This window comes from Chionomys nivalis, chromosome 10 (assembly GCF_950005125.1).
Source record: "Chionomys nivalis chromosome 10, mChiNiv1.1, whole genome shotgun sequence".
Lineage (NCBI taxonomy): Eukaryota > Metazoa > Chordata > Mammalia > Rodentia > Cricetidae > Chionomys > Chionomys nivalis.
This window is the reverse complement of record NC_080095.1, coordinates 51,959,160-51,982,592: the sequence shown is the minus strand read 5'-3', so window position 1 is coordinate 51,982,592 and position 23,433 is coordinate 51,959,160. Positions and strand designations below refer to the sequence as shown.

Here is a 23,433-nt window from a genome sequence, read left to right as displayed (position 1 = left end):
CTCAAATTTCAGGCTAGAGGTGGGGCATGGCCAGAAACTTCTAACAGTACCGCCGGTGTTCAGGCAACAGTGAAGGAACAACTGGCCAGAAGCAGGGTTTTTCCAACTGGGTTAGCGGGTGAGCTCTTGAGGGTTCCACGATGGTGGTTATTACCTGTGTCTGTTCATTTAGTGGTGTTTTCAGATACTAAGGGCACTCTGGGTCATTTCGGGGATAGTCTTCTAGACAAACATGGCGGCAGACACCAGCGTCGTTCTAATCGGGCCAGTGCTGAGTACTTTCAGCTCTACCTCAGGTGGATCACTACCCAGATCCAGACTCAGTGCCTTTACATGAGCCCACTGGATGGCACTGCATGCTCATCCTCCTGTCCGTGGAAGGTTCCTCTCAAGATGTTTATTATGATCAACAGTGTTATGTGAGGGAGACTCACATGTGTAGCCTGATAAATAGAATATACTTTCACATGCATCTAATAATTATTTTATAACATGCACACCTGACTATTGTAGGACATCAGGGTGATGAAGTCTTTGCAGGATCAAAGGGTATCGGTATTTAAGACCGCAATAGCTTTTATCAGAATATCCTCCTAAAATCTTGTTTTGGCAGGGCTGGATAGAGCCCAGGGCCTTATGAGTGTTTGACAAGCTCTCTACCACACTGTGCTAAGCAAGTTTTGAATATGAGAGCTATAATCATGGAGAACGAATGAACAGAAATAGAATCACTTCATTTGCTTCATAAGGGAAAGAAGACAGAAAGGGAAGATTCTGATGGATAGCACGGATGTACTGAATTCAGGAAGTCTGGGAGTTGCCCAACCAGTGAGGAAATGGACTTTGAGCTCAAAAGTGAGGATGTCTCCAAAGCAAGAGCCTGGGCAGTTACCACAGAAAACCAATTAGCTGAAATGTCAGGGGAGTGGTTAGCCCTGGGATTGAGGACCTGAAGGAGGGAAAAAGGCAAGGACTCTGGAACACCTCAGCAATAGTAAAAGGGCAGCAAAAGATTGGAAAAGAGGTTGACAAGTAAGATGAGAACCAGGAAGGAGAAACTTCAGAGGAATAAGAGAAGAAAAGCTCTGAGAGGAAGTGAAGGGCCTCCAGATGAGCTGGTAGTGCCCCTTTGACTTACTGCTCCAGAAAATGCTAGAAAATGGGGCCTAGGAGGGCAGACCTGTACTTTCAGAGGTTTGGAAGCAGAGGCATGAGGATTGCAAGATCAAAGTCTGCCTGGACTGCAGAGTCAGACTGACAAAAAGCCCAACCTAGGTAATTTGTAATACCTTGCCTCAGAAAAAAGTAATTATTCATTGGCAAATAATAGTTGAGACTTACCCTTGCCTATTGTCATAATTCTTTGTATGGATTCTGTCAGACATGGGTTTTCAGTAGTATATTTATAACTTGTACATTTAAACCTCAGATATTTGAGTTCCCTTTAGACACCAGCCAGCATTTATTTGAACAGTAAAATGAACTTTTTCAGGTGTCTGGTGAGATTTAAGAGTACAATCAGGAAAGTTTATTAGAGACACTGAGCCTCAAGGCTAGTTCCATTATATTTTCTTTGACCTATTCTAAGCAAAGAATCACACTGAAATCATTTTCTCATGGAGACAACAGAATTTGAAGGCAAGAAATTTTATTTGCCTCATCACTGTGACTGTGGGTCTGTCTACCAAATGCATATTACATAAAGGACCACTGCTATTTGAGAATAGGATCATCAAAGCATAGCATAATGGTTTGTAACTTTTCTAGTGAGAATTTCTTCTACCTATTTTATACAAATAGTATAAGAGACCACTTAATAATCATGTTAATTCAATTAATTTAATGCATACTTCAACTATGGATTATCTTTATTGCATGTTCCTGACAGAAAAATATATGATGTCAAGATAGCTATGCTTCTTTATTCTTCCTTTTGTTTCATTACATGTCTCAATTATTAAAAAATAATTGATGGCTAAAAAAAAAAAAAAGTAATTATTCAAACTTAACAAAACAATATGCACAATATTACATCATTCATATAATAAAAATTCATATAAAATTACTCATTTCTTCCTTAACCAACATTTTACTTTTAATAACTTATTTTTTTAATTACATGTACATATGTGGGCACGTGCATGTGGTTGCAATGCCTTTGGAGGCCAGAAGAGAGGGTTAGGACCCCTGCAGCCGGAGTTAGAGGAGCTGGTAAGTCATCTCACCTAGGTACTGGGAACTGAACGATTAGTGCTCTTAACTGCCCAGCCATCTTCCTATAACCAGCTTTTTTGTTTTGTTTTGTTTCTGATTTATTTCCTTCTTTTAATTGAAAATAGTTTTTTTTGTTGTTGTCTGTACAATATTTTAAAGATTGATCAGGACTACACCATTAAATTACCAGAGAGGACAAGAAAAATTAGACAGAAAGGAGGCTATATGTTTGGCAAGCAGGGACTCACTATTTTCAGAACAGCCTTAGGTGGGACTGTGACAGCCAACTGCCATAGCCCAGAACTCACCTATCCTGATGAGTCACTTTGGGTGTTAAATGTTTTATTGAGGATTTTTTAAATTAGTCTTTCATTTGCACATTCCCGAGATTTGAGGTAACCTGGCAGAAATGGAAATGGGCCTCCTCCCCCTTTAGTCTGATGGTACTAACAGTCTGTTCTTGAGGTGTGGAGGGGAGAACACGGAGCACCGGAGGGAAAATAAGACATAAAAAATAATATTTTGTCTCTAGCTCTGCAGCTGTAGAGTGCTCTGGCCTGGGACTACTGTGCCTGGTACCCCTGGGTCACGCACCATGACTCCATCAGATAGCTGAGTCTTGTTCTAAATGTTTCCAAGTCCTGAAATGTAGAGTAGCATCATTCGGAAGACTCCAAAGTTGGAGGGTGAGGAAGCCTACCTGTGATGGAGGTGGTTCTTGTATTTTATCTGTTGCTTTCATTGGTTAACTGATAAAGAAAACTGCCTTAGCCCATTTGATAGGCCAAACCTTAGGTGGGTGGAGTAAACAGAAGAGAATGCTGGGAGAAAGAAGCCGAGTCAAGGAGTTGCCATGATTCTCCCACTCCAGACAGACGCAGGTTAAGATCTTTCCTGGTAAGCCAGCTCGTGGTACTACACAGAATATTAGAAATGGGTTAGATCAATATGTAAGAGCTAGCCAATAAGAGGCTGTAGCTAATGGGCCAGGCAGTGATTAAAAGAATACAGTTTCCGTGTAATTATTTCGGGGCATAAGCTAGCCATGTGGGCGGCCGGGTGCCGGAGACGCAGCCCTGCCGCTCTTATTACAACATACCTGCGAGGCATAAACCCAAATACTTATGCTGCCAGTATTTCAACTGGACTTGAGCAGGAAACCACAACGCTGGTGACCCCACAGTTCAGGGCAGTCATGATTGGCTTAAGCACCAACCTCTTGGCTAGCAGCAGTGATTAAGAACAGCCAGGGGGAAGCTTGGCAGCATCTCTGCTTTCTCGTCTCCTGAAACGGAGCTGCTAAGACCAGAGGGAACCTCAAAGCCCGAATCACCTTCTGGTGGTGCTGACTCATCCTCCCAGGCCTCCAGGGCTTGGCCTCTCCAGAGTGGCCTTTTCATATAGTACAGCTGAGCAGTGAATTTCAGTGGGAGACTAGATTTCAAAGGACTCCTCGGTGCAGAAGAGAGCAGAGGTTTCTCACCCTGGTACCCCTTGATATTTTGAAAAGACTACCAGTCTCTTCTCTTTAGTTTCTAAACTTGACAGCGGAAGGTCTGAGCTGTATGGGAAGCTTTCATGGAGATCTGAATGGCCTTAGATTGGTCATAAAAGTGCACTGAAGCCTTGCATCCAGAACTGAAGCTTTACAGGTCTTCAGTGGATGTCTGGGAAGGCAGCCCTGATCTGGGATTCTCCTCTGTATGCTGTGATTACCACTAATGAATTAAAAAAAAAAACCTGGCTTGGCCTGATAGGGTAGAACAGAGGTAGGTGGGGAAAACTAAACTGAATGCTGGGAGAATGGAGGCAGAGCCAGGGAGAAGCCATGTAGCCCCACTGAAGACAGACGCCAGAACTTTACCCAGTAAGCCACAGTCATGTGGAGATACACAGATTAATGGAGATGGGTTAAATTAAGTTGTAAGAGTTAGCAATAAGAAGCCAGAGCTAATGGGCCAAGCAGCGTTTTAAATAATATGGTTTCTGTGTGGTTATTTTGGGGTTGAGCAACCAGGAAACACACAAGCAGCCCCTTAAACAACAAATTGGCACCCATGTGGCCAACTAAAATCCACTTAAAACCCGAGAGAGAATAATTCTAGACACAAAAATACAGAGTTTAACTTCTTGCTGTTTGCTGGCAGCATGCTGCAGCAGCTTCTTTAAGAGAGGTTTTTTTGACTCAGTGGTAGCAGGGAAAAAAAGCCATGTGGTTTTAAGATGCCGGCTTTCTGGACTGTGCTACCAGCACAACCTCTGGCTCTTTCAGGAGGCCGAGCATTTAAATGGGGTTTGTAAGCAGCCTGCTACAAACTGCTTAATGGCTCGATATAGACCCGTAATGTGCACAGCTTGCACAAGTCATGAACAGACTTCCACCATGTTGGACTGTGCAGAGCAGTCAGGAAGTGCCATATATATATATATATATATATATATATATATATATATCCTAGTAATGCTGCAGCTTAAGTGTTTAAGAAGAGCTTAGCATTTTAAGAAGCCATTCTGGTCAGAAAAGTTTACAGGTTCACAATAAGGACAGATTGAGACATAAAAGACCTCTAAATGGGTCACAATTTGTTAAAAAAAATGTACATAGGCTTGGGAGAGAGAAGAAAAAGAGTAAAGAGACAGTAAATGCAATATAAAAGAGACAGAGAGTCATAGATTAAAGGAATAAAGATAATAAAATAAATATTAAAAAGTAATAGAGTAAAAACCAGCCACATAAAATGAAATACACACAGATAGTCTGGATTATGTATATTATTGTGTTTTCTTTGAATTTTTTGACTGTGAAAGAGCTAAGTATAGAGAGACATTGGATAATAGAAAAGTCTTCTGAATTAAATCAGCCAGTGTATCTCAAGGATATGTTGACCTCACAGTGGAAGCCAGGAGATGTACTACGTTGGGGAAGGGGTTTTGCTCTTGTTTCAACAGGAAAAGAAAAGTTATGGATACCATCAAAATCAATAAAGATTCGGTTTGAAAAAGAGAAATCTCTTGAGAAAGAGAAATGACAGCTCATCCACATAGGTAACAACCAATCAGGTGCTAAGGAAACCTTATAAGGGTTGGGGCAGGGTTCTGTTCTTCTCTTTGCAGGAAAATATTCATCTTCAAAAAGTCAAGAGACCCTGGATATCTAGATGCCTAAAGAGGAAAAAATAATTATCCAGATAGGATCGCCAAGTAAAGAGAATTATCACTTGTGAGGACATGCGATCTGAGGGTAAGAATCTCTGAATACTAAATAAAATAATAATCATGACTCACTTAAAAATCAAAGTAGGCTTTGGAGTTGGACTCTAGCTCTGTCCTTCTTTAAATCCAAGTCTCATTAAAATAAAAATTTGAAGTTTCTCTCTCATGTCAGGAGCCATGGTATGGGACAGAAAGAAGAAAGAATTTAGAAAATATTACTTTTCTTCATACCTATTTTTGTCTCTATCGTACCTTTCATTGAATATATGTCTGTATAAGTAATGTTCAAGTTTCCCACAAAGAACAATGAATTTTCCTACAGTAATCTTTGAAGTTTCTAGGAAGAAGATGGGGCCCCACAACAACAACTCCACCTGGTTGATATGACCTCACGATGCTGATGGCGCTACTATAAGACCTCACGATGCTGATGGCGCTACTGTAAGACCTGTTTTGGGAGCCAACAAGCAGCCTCCTTGCAACACAGCCCCAGCTGTTGGGCTTGTCTCTCAGATTTCCCAGGGAAAAAAGTGGGCCTGCAAATTTCACCTTTCTCTTCGGTCCTCAGACTCACTCATTTTTGGAGATAAGCATGTTGGAATAGCATTGTCCACATAGGGACTGTTTCGGGAACCTTGGGGACTGAAGTGGAAACATGCCTGTTACGTGTTACACGACATGAGCGCAGGCCTGTGACTCTAGCGCCAGACCCAGGAGATCGAAGTGCTGTTGCCCACAGCTCCTGTAAGCCACGGAGCTCTTCCTTTTCCCAGTCAGAATGGTGACAAAATACTTTAAATTAGTATCAATAGTCACCAGACAAATGCACTCTCTTACTTACATTTGACTTCAAATATCCTCCTATTGCACAGAATAATATACATAAATTCTGGTGATAGTTATTTGGATAGTCAGCAGGCTGGGATTATTACTCAGTGGCCCTGGGTTGATTCCCAAAACTGCAACAATAATAACAAAAATCATTTATCTTGGCCTCTGCAATCATATAATAAAGTTATCCTTTGGTTTCATCCCTCCAGAACCTCCCATCCTAATGTGATATTTTTGTTTCATGTGTTGGCTTCCAGTCTATACTGAGAAAGATTTTGGCCTCTGTTTTTATATGTAACACTTTAGGCTAGCAAAGGCATGGCCAAGGGGTATACTTTTCAAATCATTTATCGTCAGAGGGCAAGAAACTTGTAAAGAAGCAAAAAGCAGAGAAGATAAGTAAGAGTGGCCCTGGAGTGAAGGTGTCCCTTGAGAGTAAACAGTGCCTCATCTATTCGGCTGGTTCTTTGAGCCTTGAAAATGGTGATGAATCTCAATCAGGTTCGGTGGGTAACTTCAGACGGTGGAGGAATCTCCTTTATACCCACGGAGTCAGGATGATAAAATACTGACTTATTTCATTTGAAGACTTTCTCGGAGGGAGACCCTAATAACTAGAGTAGTAGAATTCTAAACTATAAGCAACTTTAAAAATTATTGAGTCGTGTTAGGTGCTGCTAGGGGACAGAGAAACGGTGGAAGCAATTTTGGTTCCTGTCTTTTCTGATTATCTAGAACTCAGAAAACAAACCTCTCACTGCTTGGGTATAAGAAAGAATGGAGCTGAGCTCCCCACGGCCCATTTAGGCAAAACTGAGCAAAAGGCAGGTTTAGGAGTGAAGAGATAGAGTCACGCCCTGTCTTTAAATAGATAGAAATAGGAGACAAACCTGGAAGATTCCAAGCAAAACTTTACTTTTCTACAGAGGAAGCCCATCCTGGAAGTGTGGGGTCACCAATTCAGGTCCCAGGAGTACACAAAACACTTCGTGATTGGGCCTTGTGGTCCAGTGCCACTGCCGTTTGTCCCCCTTGTGAGTCAAGTCTCTTTGTCCCTACCATGCCCACTATTCTGCCAGCTGTGTCCCCATCATGGTGACAGTTTCAGCTTCCCTGCAGATACCTCAGTGCACCCCAGGAGGACTCTGGAGGAACAACCCTGGTTGGAAAAAGCTGCCCCTTTACCTTTTTCCTTGTTGAAGAAGGGCAGAGGAGGCATGAGGCTGGGACCAAGCGGCTCGGGACCCTCGGTTGCCATGGGGCTTTGGCTGGAACTCTCAACTTCCTCCTTAGACTTTGGCTGCTGTGACGTGGGTGGCTCGGGGGCCGGGGCTCCGTCGCCCGAAGAAGGCTCCGGGCGGGATTGGAGGGCAGCAGGAGTGAAGCTGAGCACCGGGCTGGGTTCCGCGGGGCCCTGGAGGCTGGGCGCCCGGTCTTCTGCGGCCCGAGTGCTGGTTTCCTCGCGGATGGCATCCAAGGCGCCTGGCTTCATAGGGGGCGAGTCCTGCTCGCGTTTGGGGCTCTCCTCTGAGGCCGAGGAGGCATCGCAGGACTCGATGATGAGCTCGCTGTCCAGTTCGGCCTCGCGCTCCTCCCGCAGGATGCTGTACTGGATGGATGGCGAGGCCGGAGAGGGGGGCGGGCCCGACACGTGGCCGAAGCTCGCATAGCCCGAGGGCAGCGCATCCTCCGAGGCCATGGGGTCCTCTGACACCAGCTCAATTTCCGAGTCTCCAGACTCTGCACTGCTGGCCTCGTGGTCCAGAGGGTTGGGGATGGTGGGCAGCCCGGACCTGGCCTTGGCTTTGGGTCTGTCGGTCACCTGGCCCACTGGCCTTGAACTCTCGGTGGTCTCGTACGACAACCCCTTTGCTTCTTTAATGGCAGCGATCAACTCATCCTCAGAGACACTGCCTTTCCCCTGGGACTCTGCAGCAGATGGTTCTGTCGTCCCACAGAGTGAAGGAGAGCCAGAGAAGCACACACACAGACAGACAGATGGACAGAGAGAAAAGAAATAAAACAAAATTCCATTAGGGGGGATGTTTTGTCGTTGCTTGAGAAACACACATCTCATTAGTACAGAAATAGTCTGTTTCCAGGGCTTTGCTGGAGAGACAGGCCACCTAAACTACAGCTAATTATTGTTGTGGCCCAATTAATCAGTGTTTTACATACCTATCCATCATAATCAGCTGCTTTATAAAATGACCCTGCCATTTCTTAGCAACAGAGTCTTGGCTCTTTTGTCGGTTTGAATGCACCAAAGATTCTAGAAGTTTTAATTTCTGATATTCCCTCCCCCGAAGGGGGGAGTTTCTCAGTTCCACACATTTGATCAGATAATCAAATGGACACATATCCCTAATTAATTCTACCAATATAAAGAGATAAGAAAGTTCCCTCTGTGCCCCTGGCTACTCATGCCTTCTCTGTTAATAAGACAGGTTTGAATAGACTTCTGAGATTTGTATTTTCCGTAAGAGTGTTTTTACTTTTAAAGCATAAAATTCAAAGGTTTTGCCGTTTTCCGCCCAGCGGATCGTGAGGTTTATCAACTCTACCATCCCACGGGGCTGCCAACAGTGGCAGTCCACTACCATGTTTTCCCCGCCGCCTCTTGAGAAGACAGCAACCTAGAGTCACCCCAGTCCCTGGGGCAAGAGTCTGCTTTCTGCCTGAAGCGCCTCCAGATGGCCTGGAGGCCACACTGGCAACCCTGCTGAGCTTGGCTGCTGGGATCACCATGACAACCGTGTTCAGGAGCTGGCTACTGTCTTGCTATGGCAAGGGCCTCTCTTCTGGGTATCTTAGATGGCTATCTCTGGACCCTACCTGGTGGGAAGAACTAACTGTCCAAAGCTTCCTGCAAAATATTGCGGTCACTGTGGGGTTCTAGGGAGGCAAGAGAAGCACATTAGCTATGACTGTATCATCTGTGGCACTAGGGTTCTGTGAGAATCTGATAAGATATTTTAGACTTTTTAGTAAAGCGGCATTTTTACTTTAGGCATCATCCATCTATTAAGCAGGGACTTTTGCCCTGCTTACAACCGAATGGTAAGGGATCGTGACTCACAAACAGTATGCGTAAAAATCAGTGAAGTGCATAGCCTGCTAGATGGTAGCAAGTGCTGTGAAGGAAACACAGAGCTAGGTAAGGGAGTCAGACATTCTCGAGACATCTGGACAGCCTGGGATAAGGGTCCAGCTTTAAAGAGGGAGGTCAGAGAAGGCCTCTGGGAGAGGCAGACCCAGATTTAACACTTAATTTCCAAAGGAATAGTATGCCACACCATGCAAAGGCCCAGAGGTGGGAGCTGCAACGATCTCGAGATACCATGATGTCTGGAAGGACTTGGGAATAACGGGAGTGTGGTAGAAGAGGCAGAGACAGGGATGTGTCAGAGCTCATGAGATTTTTAACCTGAGTAGAGAGAGCAATCGTCAGAGTAGAGAAATGATGGACTCTGTGTTTTAAGTGTCTTAAAACAACTGCTTCTCCTGAAAGCATGCAACTAATATTATATGGTCTGAATAGGTTATACTTAGGAATATATATGGGTAGACTATACACCTGCCATAAGAATTCATTAAAAAGTCATGAATTTGAAGGAGAGTGGGAAGGGAGAGTTTGGAGGGAGGAAGGAGAAAGGAGAAATGTAATTATATTATGCCATTGGCCATGCCAGAGGACCGGCAGCTGGCAATTGAAGTTCCATGTGTCATCCCACCAGACTGATGGGCCAATCTTGCTTAGGCAAGGCCACAGGACTGCAGACCCCAGAATGTCTTTTGCTTCTGCTGTGTCTTTACATGTTTGCTGCGGCTCTCTTTCTCTGGTATCTGGCACGGTGTGAGTGGATGCAGGGAGAGCTTCACTGCCTGTAATATAGTGTGTTTATCTCTTAGAAACATCCTGCTCTAGTGGGCATTTTTACCTGTACATTGTCAAGAAGATGACCCCTCCATAAGTTGTATTGTCTAATTAATAATAATAATGATTGCCTATTCAGAGTTTTGATGAATAAAAATAAACACAAGGATATGTTCCATAGCTAAGGCCTATGAATTTCATGTTGGGAGCTGCTCAGGTTAGTGATTAAAAGGAAAGCACCTGAGTCCAGGAGCCAGGCTGGCTCTAATTCTCTTAGTGCTGAAAAGAGGCAGACACGTACTATTAGCTAAAACAAAGCTTCAAAATAGCGTCAGGTTAGACCAGATGCCTCGTTTATAGTTTGAAGATAAATAACCCCAGAAAACAAGCTGAAGTTCACAAGGACACATAGCTGAGCTGTCTGACTCATTAGGCTGGGCTCGAAAATACAAAACGGCCTGATCGTGGCAGGCTCTCCTTGCTAGGTTTGGTTGATGACCAAAGGTGGTGGTGATTAATTCCATACCCATTTCTGCCCTCAATTTCCTGATGTAAAAACTATTGATGAGTGGCTACATACCCTCAAGATTTGAAGTAGAGCTGACTGGTTCTTTTTCATATATAAAAGTTTAGGTTTGTGATTCCTTTAAGACTCCTTATAAGATTTACCTTTCAAGATAAGTAATAAAGCAATGGGCCCTTTCTTTGTACCTGCAAGCTGCAGCCTGCCGGGAAGAAGACCTTGCTTGTCCACATGGTTAGTCTATGACAAACTGCCTGGGTACGAATGTATGTGGGTTCTTGGGATAATTTGTTTTTCACCTGTAGTATATAGTCTCGAAAATGAAATTTAAAAGCAAAACAACTGACTCATTCTCTCCAGTTTTTTTGGACAACTTTTATTGTATTATCTCAGATTACTTTCACAATGGCTACCTCTCTTTAGTAAGCGTATAATTAGTTCTTGTCTATCATTTCAAACAAAATAGCAGTATAAAAGTTACACCGAGTTACTGCTTCATGGTGGGCTAAGAATGAGAAGGCAGGAGGGGTGATCAAGGGTGCCAATGAAGACATGTCTATGCCTTCAGAGCACAGTGGTGATCACAGCTCCACATGCAAGCATGGGCTGGGTGACAGGCACTTTGCACATGTTGGGAGCTTACAACCTTGTGGCAATCGCTTAAACAACTGTCTAACACTGCTACACCCGTGTGTGTCTCTCTACCTGCTTTAGTCTAGGCCTATCACCTGTACATTGTCCGGGATTCCTCCCATGCTGGTTTCTGGTTATTTCAGCCAATAGAAAAGGCGAAGAAAGGGATGGGTATGTTGCAGGGTTCCGAACTCACTGTGTCTTCTGAAGCTTGAGTTCTTAGTGGGTTTCTAGAACCCCCTCTTCCTGCTCTGCTAGGTCCAGGGATAGTAAGGCCCCCTAGCATTAGGGTTTCCCCATTGTCTGTCTATTGGTTCTCTTAATGTCTCTACACCCATGTAAACATCACTTTCTCTCTCTTCAGGTACAACCTCTGAGTGTGTTTTGGGTATCCTGGAAGAAATGACTTGGCTTGAATCTAAACTTGTGTCTCTCTGCTTCAAATCTTTATTCCATGTTCCCCATGATATCCCTGTTTCCAAAGGAAGTAGAGCCTGAGATGGGAGTAGTCACAGTTTGGAAATCAGGAGAGGAAAGGTGGTTAGATAGTCACGTGCAAAAGAATGTGATTGTCACAGGCAGCGAGACCCCTGCCTCGTTCTATGTGAAAACTTTATTTCAGATGGAACAGCCTAAGTAAGAGGTAGTTACAACCCAATATTCCTCAGCTAATTAGTGAATAACTTTAATGTGATATGCCCTTTCAGCGGGATATTCTTTGGCCTTAAAAAGGGTGGGAATACAGGTACATAATAAAAACAAACATCATTAGTGTGCCAAACGAAATAAGTCACAATGAACTGCATTATTATAGCATTCCATTTAAATAGAATGTTTAGAATAAGCAAATCCATGGAAAAAGAATGTAGGTTGGTGGTTTCAGGGAATGGGAAAATCCAAAGGTAACCAAACAAGGTCCAGGATTTCTTTGGGGTTAATGAAAATAACTCTAAAATGAGGTAATGGACCACGACCCTGAGCACATGCAAAAAATATTGCAATGCATGGTCTTCATGGCTGAGGAATAATGTCATTTTTTTTTTTAGAGCAAGATGATATGTAAGGAGGCTTGAACTTGATTTCCACTAATGGAACTACCCCAAGTCACAATGGACTAGACCATGGACAAAGTAAGTCTAATCATAGCAAAGATATGCATATCTAGCAGGAAGTGCTTGCATCAAAACTTCAGTTGAAGTACTGCAAGGAAAGATCTGGGGGATATGTCTGGAAAGGTAGGCAGGCCTCTGGCCCCAGAAAGCTAATAGAGTCATTATCTTATTGGTATTGAGGATGCTGAAGTAAGATCAGGAGTGAAAGCCACATGAGCTGCTAAGAGGACAGACAGTATAGTAACTAAGGGTAAACATTATGATGACTTGAGTTTAGGGGACCACAGCATGGAAAAATTTCAAGGAACACTGAGGTGTCGTGGGATATTTGCACACTGCCTGAAGATGTATTTGCTGTGATTGGTGCAATAAAAAGCTGAACAGCCAATGGCAGGAGGTATAGGTGGGATTTCAAGGGAGAGAGATGAATCTAGGAACTTGAGAGATGCCAGGAGACACAGAAGAAGCAGGGTGAGCAGTATGTGACAGAATGGAGATTAATAGACATGGGTTAATTTAAGTTATACTAGATAGTTAAAAGCAAGCCTCAGCTAAAGGCCAAGCTTTTACAGCTAATAATAAGTCTCTGTATCACTATTTGGGAGCTGGCTGGCAAGACACAGAAGGCTCGTTACACTGAGAAGAGGGGAACAAGGAGTCACAAAGTCTAATTTATGTGAGTGAGGGAAAGATGTCGGTAGCCACTCAGAAGGGCTGGGGCTGGGAGAGCACACGGGCAAGGATTCCACAGCCCAGAAGCATGGCAGTCAGACAATGAGCTAATCCAAGGGATGATGGAGGGGCGACCTTACGTGGGATGTGTCTTCCCTATGACACACCTCGCTCTGCTTTCTTCTGGTGAAAGCTCCTGATCACTTGAGCTAATGGGCCTGGCTCAGCTCTTGTCTGGCATTCCTAGGAGCCCAGACTGTGCCAGCTGGCCTGCTCCTGCATCCGGCAGGAGATGGGTGGGTGTCGGCTCATTCTGCAGAGCTGCAGCCTAGGGGATGGTGTGGTGAGTCTCTGTCATCACTATCCTCCATCTCACTCTCAGTGACCATAGACTTCAGTGTCACAGAAAGAAAGGAGAGCCAAGGAAGACAGATTCACTGTCGCTACCCTGGCAACTTTTTCAGTGCCTGGTACACAGGAGGTTGAAAGAACAGTCACAAGAGAGCTACTTCAAAACGTCAGGACAATGATGCATCATCATCATCATCATGTTATGTTCATACATGTTAGCGTGTGTGTGCATACAGAGATCAGAGATTGATGTTGGTCATCAGCCTCTATGTATGATGATGCAGGGTTTCTCACTGGAAACCAGAGTTTGCCAATTCAGCTAGTCTAGATAGTATATTCTGGTAATTTCCTCTCTCCATTCTCTAAGCACTGTGCAGTAGTGACACACATCTTGGAGGTAACCAAAAGCTCTCCAGTTGAACTTAAGGCCTGATGAATAGGAGGGAATATACGCCTGTAAACGCAGCTAACTGCTCGTGGCTAGAAAAGTCCTAGACCCTAGAGGCCAAGCCTTTCTTTCTTGAATAAATCCTACTTAGAAGTCTGCCACTGACACCTTCTATTGACAGTTTCTAACTGTATTCTGAAAACTTATGCTGGTACGCACATTTAAGTGTCGCTCTCACCCCTCACCAAAGAAGCTGGTGGAGGCTTGTACAGAGAGAGCTCCACGACTGGCCCAAAATACAGAGAATAAATATGAGGTCCAAGTCCTAGTTAGTATGTCTACAACTCAACCCCTATACTTAAGGTTTGGGGAACATCATGGACAATTCAGAAGAAATATTGGAACCGGGAGAGGACCAGGATGCCTACGCTTAGATACTATCTTCTAGATGTGACAGGGAGGCTGGATCTATGAAAGCTTAGCTATGTGGGTACCTAAACAAGACCTGTGAAATGGTACCACCAGTCTACATGTCAACAAGGATAGAGGGCATTCAAAAGGTTCCACCCCTAGATGAAGAGCTACAAACAGCCAGCCCAGCGTGGTTTTCTAGGAATGCTAGACAAGCAAGAGCTGGGCCAGACACATTAGCTAAGCTCTCTCTGTCTCTCTCTGTCTTCCACTCTTTTCTTCCTTCCTTCCTTCCTTTCTTCCCTCCCTCCCTCCCTCCCTCCCTCCCTCCCTCCCTCCCTCCCTTCCTCCTCTTTGTGTGTGTGTGTGTTCCTCAGAAGCCATCCATCCACCTTGGTTTTTGTTGTTGTTGTTGTTTTTTAATTTTTTCCTGAGATAAGCTTCTCTCTGAAACCTTGGGCTCCCAGTTCAGTAGGCCTGGGTGAGCAAAAGCTCCAGCAACCCTCCTGTCTCAGCTTCTCTAGTGCTAGGGTTCCAAATACGTGTCATCACACCTATCTCTATCTCCCTGTGTGCTAGGGATTGGGTTCGGGTCCTCATACCAATATTCAGGTACATTTACTTACTAAACTCTCTCCCCAGACTCTAGAAATTCCTGTTTTAATCAAAATACCTTTTTTCAGTCTCAAATATCCAATCGCAGGTAGACTTCCAAGGAATGAAAGAGAGCAAAGCCACAGTGCCGGGATTGAAGGGAGCAGGGAGGATCGTCCCTCTTGAGATTTCCTTTTCCCGCCTGTACCACCCCTAAAGGAACCTAAGCCCCTCCCACACCAACCTTTTCTGTGTCACAGACGCAGAGGCTGTATTAGGCATGTTGCATATCCTGCACAAGGTCACCCAGACACCATCCTTTCCCTATAATGCCTCAAGAGCCCCAGTGGATCATGGGAGAAAAGCTAACCTCCAAGCACCCAGCAGCACTTCCGTGCTCTGAGCTTCAGGGCCATGGGACACTGTTGCTGTTTCTATTATGTTGGCCTTACCCCTTTCCCCATCAAATAATGACAGAAACACTTTACAAAGAAAACGCAACAAGACTTTAAGGGGAACCCCAGTCTGAAACTTATATACAATGGGTGCAGACCTGAAAAGGCTGCCCGCCTGTTAATTAAGTCAGTTAAGAAAATGTGATTTAAAGGGACCACAAAAGCAAGTATTCTGGATGTCAGTCTTTGTTCCTTCATGCTCTGGGACTTCAACCCCCCCCCCCCATAGCCTGGGGTTTCTCAAAGTGAAGAATTACCAATGTCTTTACCTGTTCCAGAAGACGGAGGAGTGACAGACCCCGGACTGTCATCTTCGGGCTCTGAGACAGTGACAGTGGGGACTGTATCAGGACTTGGCTTCAGACACAGTTCTTGCTTCTCAGGGGTCGTCTCCTGGGTGGAAGTCATGCCAGAAGGTTCGATCTCCGTCAGGGTAATCTTGACAGGGGCAGAGACCAGAGGTACTCTGTGCTGCTCATCAGAGAGATCATCTATGTAAGGAGCAAAGGTAGATTCTTCAAATAAGTGGTCCTTGATGATCTTCCCCTCCACAGGAACTGGTTGGTCAAGTGGACTAACCCCTTCCGGTTTTGCAGAGATTTCGGTGCCCTTGTCTTTTAAGTCCAAGTCTTTATCTTCTAGCCCCAGGTGAGGCTGCTCCTGGCCTTTTGTCTCCTGCGGCCTGGTTATGTCAATGTATTTATAGGCTTCTGCTTTCATCTGGTCCAGGGGGTCAGCTAGGGTCTTGTCCACTTCGGTGGACTCAGCAGGAGTCATCTCTATTCCCGAATCAGAACTCAATAAGCCACGCGACTCCATCCCAGGCACTTCTGGTAAGGAGGGTCCGGGGGTCCCCAGTTCCTCAGGGCTCTCTGAAGTGGTGATGTGACCATTTTCCTTCTGAAGAATTCCTGTAAAGTATGCAGGGTCCTCCTGAGGTGGATAACTGATGTCAGAAATCAGGGATGTGTAACACGCCCCTTCCCCATCTTTTAGGGCTGAGGAGGAGTGGTCCAGGGCATCAGGAACAGCTGCCACACCTGTCAATCAAAAAGTAGCGGATCATGAGTAGTCTGCATGGCTGGAGGTTTCTCTCCTGCCTCATCTACCAGCTGGCCCTCACTGAGAAAGTACAGCATCCTTTCTCAAGACCTTGGAGCCTCAGCATGCTAATCTTCCTTGTCTTCCTGATTGTATACAACTCTGCTGTTTTCCAGGCAATAGACCCCAGCAGCTCACTGACTTTGGCATCTACTAACTACCTTAATAAACTCTGATCATCGACTTAGTTTGTTAGAAAAGAAACTCCCATCACATTCTATATTCTTAATAACAGCCCTTGAAGTAGGGTTGGAATGGAAGAGACTCCAGTTTGTGAGCAGTCCATGGCGTAGACAGCTGGGAAGGGCTTGCTCCTGGAGGCTCACAGATCTGTGCTTCAAAGGACCCTAGAGCCTGTCCTTCTCCTCCAGGGCTCCTGCTGCTTTCAGATTAAGCCCATCATCCATTGTCTATGGGAAAACGCACTCCTAGTTTGGGGTCTCATCCCAAAGTGTCATTAGCTCAGTAGTATGTGTCTATAGTTTCCACCCCCCCCCCCCCCCCGCTGCTTCTCTGCATGTTTGCTTCCATTGAATTCATTTGCTTCCCAAATTGCAAGTTCTTGACTCTTCTGGCTCCTACAATCTTTCCTCCAACTTCTGCAGAATTTCCTGGGGCTTAGCTTAATGTTGGCTGTGGGTCTCTGCAAAGGTTTCCATCAGTGGCTGGGTGAAACTTCTCTGATGATGATTATGCTAAGCTCTGCTCTATGAGTATAGCAGAACATTATTAGGAATCATTTCATTGACTTTTTTTTTTTTTTTTTTTTTTTTTTTTGGGGCAGTTATGTTTGTTCTAACCCAGGTCTCTTGGGCTATTGGTCCTGACCCTGCAGACAGTCAGGGAAGGGCGGGTTTCAGGTTGGGCTCGTCAGTGGTTGACCACTCCCACGATTTCTGAGTCTCCTTTACCCCAGCACATTTTGTAGGCATGACAAATGGCAGGCCAAAGGTTATATGCCTGGGTTGGTTTCCAACTCCCCCAACTTGAAGTTTTGCCAGGTCACAGGAGGTGGCCAGTTCAGGCTAAATAACCCCTCTTGCTAAGAGTCTTAGCTAGGGTCACCCTTGTAGGTTCCTGGGAGTTTCCATTGCACTGGTTTCTACCTTACCCCCTAATGCCCCCCTTTCCAGTCATCTCTTCCAGTTCTCCTCCTCCATTCCCCTCTCCCAACAGGATCCCTCCTGTTCCCATTCTCTCCAGCCCCAGTCCACCAGCGGAATCTATTCTATTTCCCCTTCCCAGGAGGATCCAAGTGTGCCACCTTTGATCAGACCCTACTCTTATCCACACAGGTAAATAATTTATTCCAGCTATAGTCACCCTGTTACTCTCTCTTGTCCCCATCCCGCCTCGCACAGATTCCCTTCCTCTTCCCAGCAAACCTGCTCTCCATTTTCATATTTTTAACATCCCAATGAGTTCCATTAGAGTTGCTTATGGGAGCATGGGTAAGAAATTGTTTATAAGAGTGTGGGCACCTTGCCAGTGGCATGTGCCTGAAACCCCAGTGTGGTGGAAAGGGGGATAGGTAGAACCCAAGGGCTCTTGGGCCACCCAGCCTAGACTAGTGAGGGGTACTGATCCTCCTGACCTAGTCCTCTTCAAATACCATCACATTGGCTATAGATGCAACATATAAGTGTTAGAAAGGTATGACATTCAGACCACAGCTCTGATGGTGCCTGCAAAACCACACCCTCCTGTTGTTCTCCTCCTCGTTCTTATAGCATGGGGTTGATAATGATCACCCACTGTATGGCTTAATCTTACACAGGTCCATGGTACCTTGTGATAACTTCTCAGCTCTTGGAGTTTGAGGCTCATGACTGGCACATTATACTGTGCAGTCGGCATTCTATGCAGATGAATGAATGGATGGATGGATGGGTAGGTCAATCAATCAATCAATGACTAGACTCGTGGAATGAAGCTACTAAGACCAGAGTAAAATGAATGTAAGCAAGCTACAAAGCACATTTTAGCCTTGCACTTGGGAAACAGTGAACAAATGTGCGTTCTCTGGCAATGGAACACGTGTGACCCCACAAGATAGTCTGACAAAGAGCGGAACCTCTACTTTGTGAAAGGCTGGATGGCACAACCATAGGGAGCCACTCCGATTTTTGAATTGAACGACAGTCACAGATCACTGCTCTCTGACACCCAATGTCCTTCCTTCATCCTTTCCTGTAAAACAGAATCAATGCAATCATCCTGGAGGCAATCCTCAGAGATTGGAGGCTCCCAGATACACCCTGAAAGAAGGGACAGAGTCCAGATCTCATTAGTAGTGTTTGGGAGTGCATATAAATAGAACCAACAATGGAGAGGACTCTCCGCCCTGAAATCCTGACCCAGCCTGCTTGGTCTTACTCAAAGGCTCTTCATCTTAATTAGAAGGATTGCTACCCCACTGTAGATACTGCCAGCCAGGGGGAGCAGGAAGTGGAAGAGTCAGTGTGAGAACCTCAGCACTCACGACAGTTATGAAGGTTATACTTCCAAATACCAACAATCCAACAGTTTAAAATTCCTCAAAACAAAACTCCTAAATGTCTGAAATTTAAAAAAAGAAAGGAAAAATATCCAGAATCAATCCTAAAGAGTTACAAAGCCAAATGCTGAAACCCTAGACAAATTCCTTAAGTCACAATTCGCACTGAGCAGAACTGGTTCTACATGAGGGTTGAGAGCTGAACGGCTGGGGAAGAAGCAGAGTGTTTTCAGTCATACACAGGATGCTTGAGTGTATGACTACTTGCTAATACATTTTATTTTTTTATTTTTTTAACTGAGGGAATTTCCAGGAAAGCCCATGTGGGTGTCTCAGTGGAATAGCTCTACCCCACAGAAAATAAGTGCGAACATCTTCTCCGTGGAGAGACATGCCCCTCACAAGAAATCCAACAATAGAGATTCATTGTGATATAAGGTATCAAAATATTGTTAAAGGTTGTTATGTAAGCCTGCTGAAGAGATTACTACTGTGTAATAGCCTATAATCAATCTCTGTAATATACATTTTCTGATGGAGGAAGGTCATTGGCTAATAAAGAAACTGCCTTGGCCCATCTGATAGGGCAGAATTTAGATAGGTGGAGTGAACAGAATAGAATGCTGGGAGGAAGAGGAAGTGAGCTCAGACTCGACAGCTCTGCTCTCTGGAGCAGACGCCATGCTCCCCTCTCCCCGACAGACCCAGGATGGACGTAGGCTAGAATCTTCCCGGTAAGCGCACCTTGGGGTGCTACATACATGAACAGAAATGGGCCAAGCAGTGTTTAAAAGAATACAGTTTGTGTGTCATTATTTTGGGGCATAAGCTAGCCAGGCAGCCATGAGCCGGGCTGTGGGAAGAGGCCCACAGCCCCCACTACAGATGGCGCCCACGTGGATAACTGCATCCACAGAAAGCCTGAGAAAGCTTGGGAAAGAATAGAGTAAAGCGTGTTTTCTTGGTAGCAGCAATTTCTCGGGTCTGCTCTGCTTGCTAGAGGCAAGCAAGCGCTCTCATCTAAGAGAGGCTTCCTGACTCAGCTTCAGCTGTGAAACCTTGCAGCTCATTTAAGAGGTCCTGCCACGAAATACTTAAAACGGTGTTGGTGAAAAGCTGAAGGCATGCTTTTCGGTTTTCAGCCGTAGCAGGAAAAAAGTTGTGCTGTTTTAAAATGCTGGCTTTGTGGGCCATCTTGCCAGGGCAAACTCTGACTCTTTGAGGCAGGAGGTCAGCTACAGAGAGAGCATTTGAATGTTGTAGCTTGTTTGCTGGCAAGGACCTTGAAACGCCACAGAGTTGTGGTGATAAACATGGCTACAGCCAGTACCTCAGCCATGAGGCTGGAAAGCTAAGGAATGTGCTAAATCCAGCCGTCAAAGCCACGGCTTTCGTCCTACTGATATTGCTTGGTAAATTAAAGACTCATGTGGTCAGAAAAAGAGAGATATACAGTAAAGAGAGATTCAAAGACAAAGAAAACTTTAAATGATTTACAGTGTGTTTAAAAATATATGCAGGCTGAAAGTTAAAGTTCCTAAAAGTAAAATAAGGAAGAAAGAGAGTAGTTGGGTGTGGTAGTGCACACCTTTAATCCCAACACTTTGGAGGCAGAGGGAGATTGACCTCTGTGACTTCAAGGTGTGGTAGCACACGCCTTTAATCCCAATGCCTCGGAGGCAGAGACAGATGGATCTCTGAGAGTTCAAGGACAGCCTGGTCTAAAGAGTTATTCCAGGACGAAGATATACAGAAAATATAAAATAAAAGTAAAAGTAAACAAAATAGAGTTAAAATAAAGCTGCACAAAGATGGAAAATACAATGAGAATCTTGATACTGTATGCTATTATGCTCTCTTTGAATTGTTTGAATGCTGAGGAAGGAACAACAGCTGCTAAAAGATATTTGTTTATAAATGTTGCTGAACTAATCCAACATAGATATTTTCAAAATACCTTGACTTCAGAATTTGGATCTAAGGATATGATACTTTGGAAAAGAGTTTCTTCTTTTGTTTTCACAGCAGATGAGACCCTGTGTATTGCTTCTATCCCAATATGGTATGATAGACCACGCCCTCCTGAAGGGTTGCTGTGAACACCTTCAGAAAATTACTTCACTCAACTGCCAACTGAGATGACCCTGGCACACAGGTTACTCCATGAAAGATCTGAATAACAGCGCCCCCATTCAGCAGGAAGCAGTTTGGAGAGAAATAACTACGTCCATATTCCCAAATATTGTTTATAAATGTTCTTTTTTACATTTAAAGGGGGAGATGATATAGATATGAATAATTTGCATTGTTATAGATTTTAAGGTCAATTTTGTTATAGGTATATGTATTTCTGACCTTGATTAAGGTATTGTGATTGTGTAGTTCATTTAAAAATGTAATGTATATGGGTTGTTAATGGATAATTATCAATAATAGTCAAGTTTGTAGTCATGTTAGTTAGATTTTCTAGATGTGCATGCATATATTTCAGATAGGCATTCATCATATCTTTCAAAGGCTAGAGAATATGGTATTTTAAATGTTTTAATAACTTAGGGTTTTTCATGACAATGAGACACTCTGCTCCTGGCAGCACCAATCTACTTCAAGAAGAAGATGGGCATCGAAGAGGATCCTTATGGAGTTTGATAGCCATTTGGGCAAGAAACTGCTCTTGCCTGGACTATTTTATAAACTGGACACAAAGAACCCGCAGAGAGAGGACTGCTGAACTTGCCTAAAGGTGAGATGATCTTTCGGGGTTCCTGATTCATGAAAGAGTCTGCGAGACATTCTGCAGGATACAGCAGATAGTGACTGAACTGCCTTTAAATTTCCTGCTTCATGGAAACGTCTCTGGATACTATGGGCCTTTAGGCCGAAGATGGATGCCCCAACGGTACAGAGGAACTTTGGGTGACTGTCCAGGCAGTGAGATGTCTCTGTCATTTCTAGAGTTTAGAAGTTGCTTACTTTTTGTTTGCTTAGGTAATATTGTATTCTTCTGGAGTCTTTGATGGAGTTGAATAATAGATAGATAGTTATAGTTATAGTTTTCCTTAGTTATGATAAAGATAAAATAGATGTAAATATTGTAATTCTTACTTGATAACTGTTTTGCTATATGTAATTTTGCTATGTTAGAGCCTTTCCTTTTTGTTTAAACAGAAAAAGGGGAAATGATGGAGGAAGGTCATTGGCTAATAAAGAAACTGCCTTGGCCCATCTGATAGGGCAGAATTTAGATAGGTGGAGTGAACAGAATAGAATGCTGGGAGGAAGAGGAAGTGAGCTCAGACTCGACAGCTCTGCTCTCTGGAGCAGACGCCATGCTCCCCTCTCCCCGACAGACCCAGGATGGACGTAGGCTAGAATCTTCCCGGTAAGCGCACCTTGGGGTGCTACATACATGAACAGAAATGGGCCAAGCAGTGTTTAAAAGAATACAGTTTGTGTGTCATTATTTTGGGGCATAAGCTAGCCAGGCAGCCATGAGCCGGGCTGTGGGAAGAGGCCCACAGCCCCCACTACAATTTTCATGTGTTGAATTTTGTGATTTTTCTGTTATTTCAAATTGTCAGCATACATGTTATAATTTGTTACACCACATATTTCTACTTCACATCAATTCCAGAGTCACTCGTATAAATAATGTATTGTGAGTTCCTTTTTATTTTCTAGTGTTTGAGAATTTCATATGTGACACCTGTGCCTCTCCCCTCTCCACTCCTTCTGTGTCCTCCCACTGCCTCTCAAATTCATGACCTCTTCTTCTTTATTATTATAAATATATGTGTATGTTATATAATATGTGTTATATAATATATCATATATTATGTAACACACATACATCTATCTACCTTATACATATGTGCATGTAGGTAGGAATGATTGTTTGGGATTACCTATAATGCAGCTTGTCCCTGGAGAAATTGATTCTCTCTCATCAGCATGTAGGTGCTTATTTAGGGGTGGGGCCCTGTGAGATTTACCCCATCTATATTAACATATCAACTGGCCTTGTCATTGTGTGGGTCCTGCTTAGGCAACTACATGGCTAAGATATCTTGGGTGTAGCTTGCCATTAATACATAGAAGCCACTATCTCAGGGCAGGCACCCTGGTTCTCTATTCTGACATGCTAGTCCCTGAGCCGCACCTGTAGGGGTTGTGGGTGGATGTGTCAATTGGAGCTGGATACTCCACGGTCAGTTATTCTCTGTATTTTGGAGACCTGTGGATTTCTGTTACAGTTTCCATTTGCTACAGAAAGGATCGTCTTTGGTTCAGGGTGAGAGCTGCACTTATCCGTGGCTATAGAGTTAAGTATTTAGAATGTAGGTGGGAATTATTAGAGTTCAGGAAAGCGGCAGTAGTAGGTCTTCCTTTAGGGTCCATGACTTCTCCAGCCAGGAGTAATTGGCTGCGTTTACAGTACCAGACGTGAGCTCTTTCCTGTTGAACAAGTCTTAAGTCCAATTAGATGGCTGTTGGCTACCTACCCATCCCCGTGCTATAAATAGCACCATTGCACCCGTGGGAATATCTTCCTATTCCAGTC

The 23,433-nt window shown here is 44.2% G+C and overlaps 1 protein-coding gene across 1 annotated transcript in view; it reads right to left on the bottom strand.

Annotated features, from left to right (window-relative positions):
- Rtn1 (reticulon 1) overlaps nt 1-23,433 on the bottom strand; it is a 210,463-nt gene that overhangs the window by 90,267 nt on the left and 96,763 nt on the right. Inside the window, exons 2-3 of the mRNA XM_057782258.1 lie at nt 15,544-16,314; nt 7,444-8,202 (exon numbers count right to left, since the gene is read on the bottom strand). Of these exons, the coding sequence (XP_057638241.1) occupies nt 7,444-8,202; nt 15,544-16,314 (1,530 nt within the window). The remainder of the gene's footprint in view (nt 1-7,443; nt 8,203-15,543; nt 16,315-23,433) is intronic.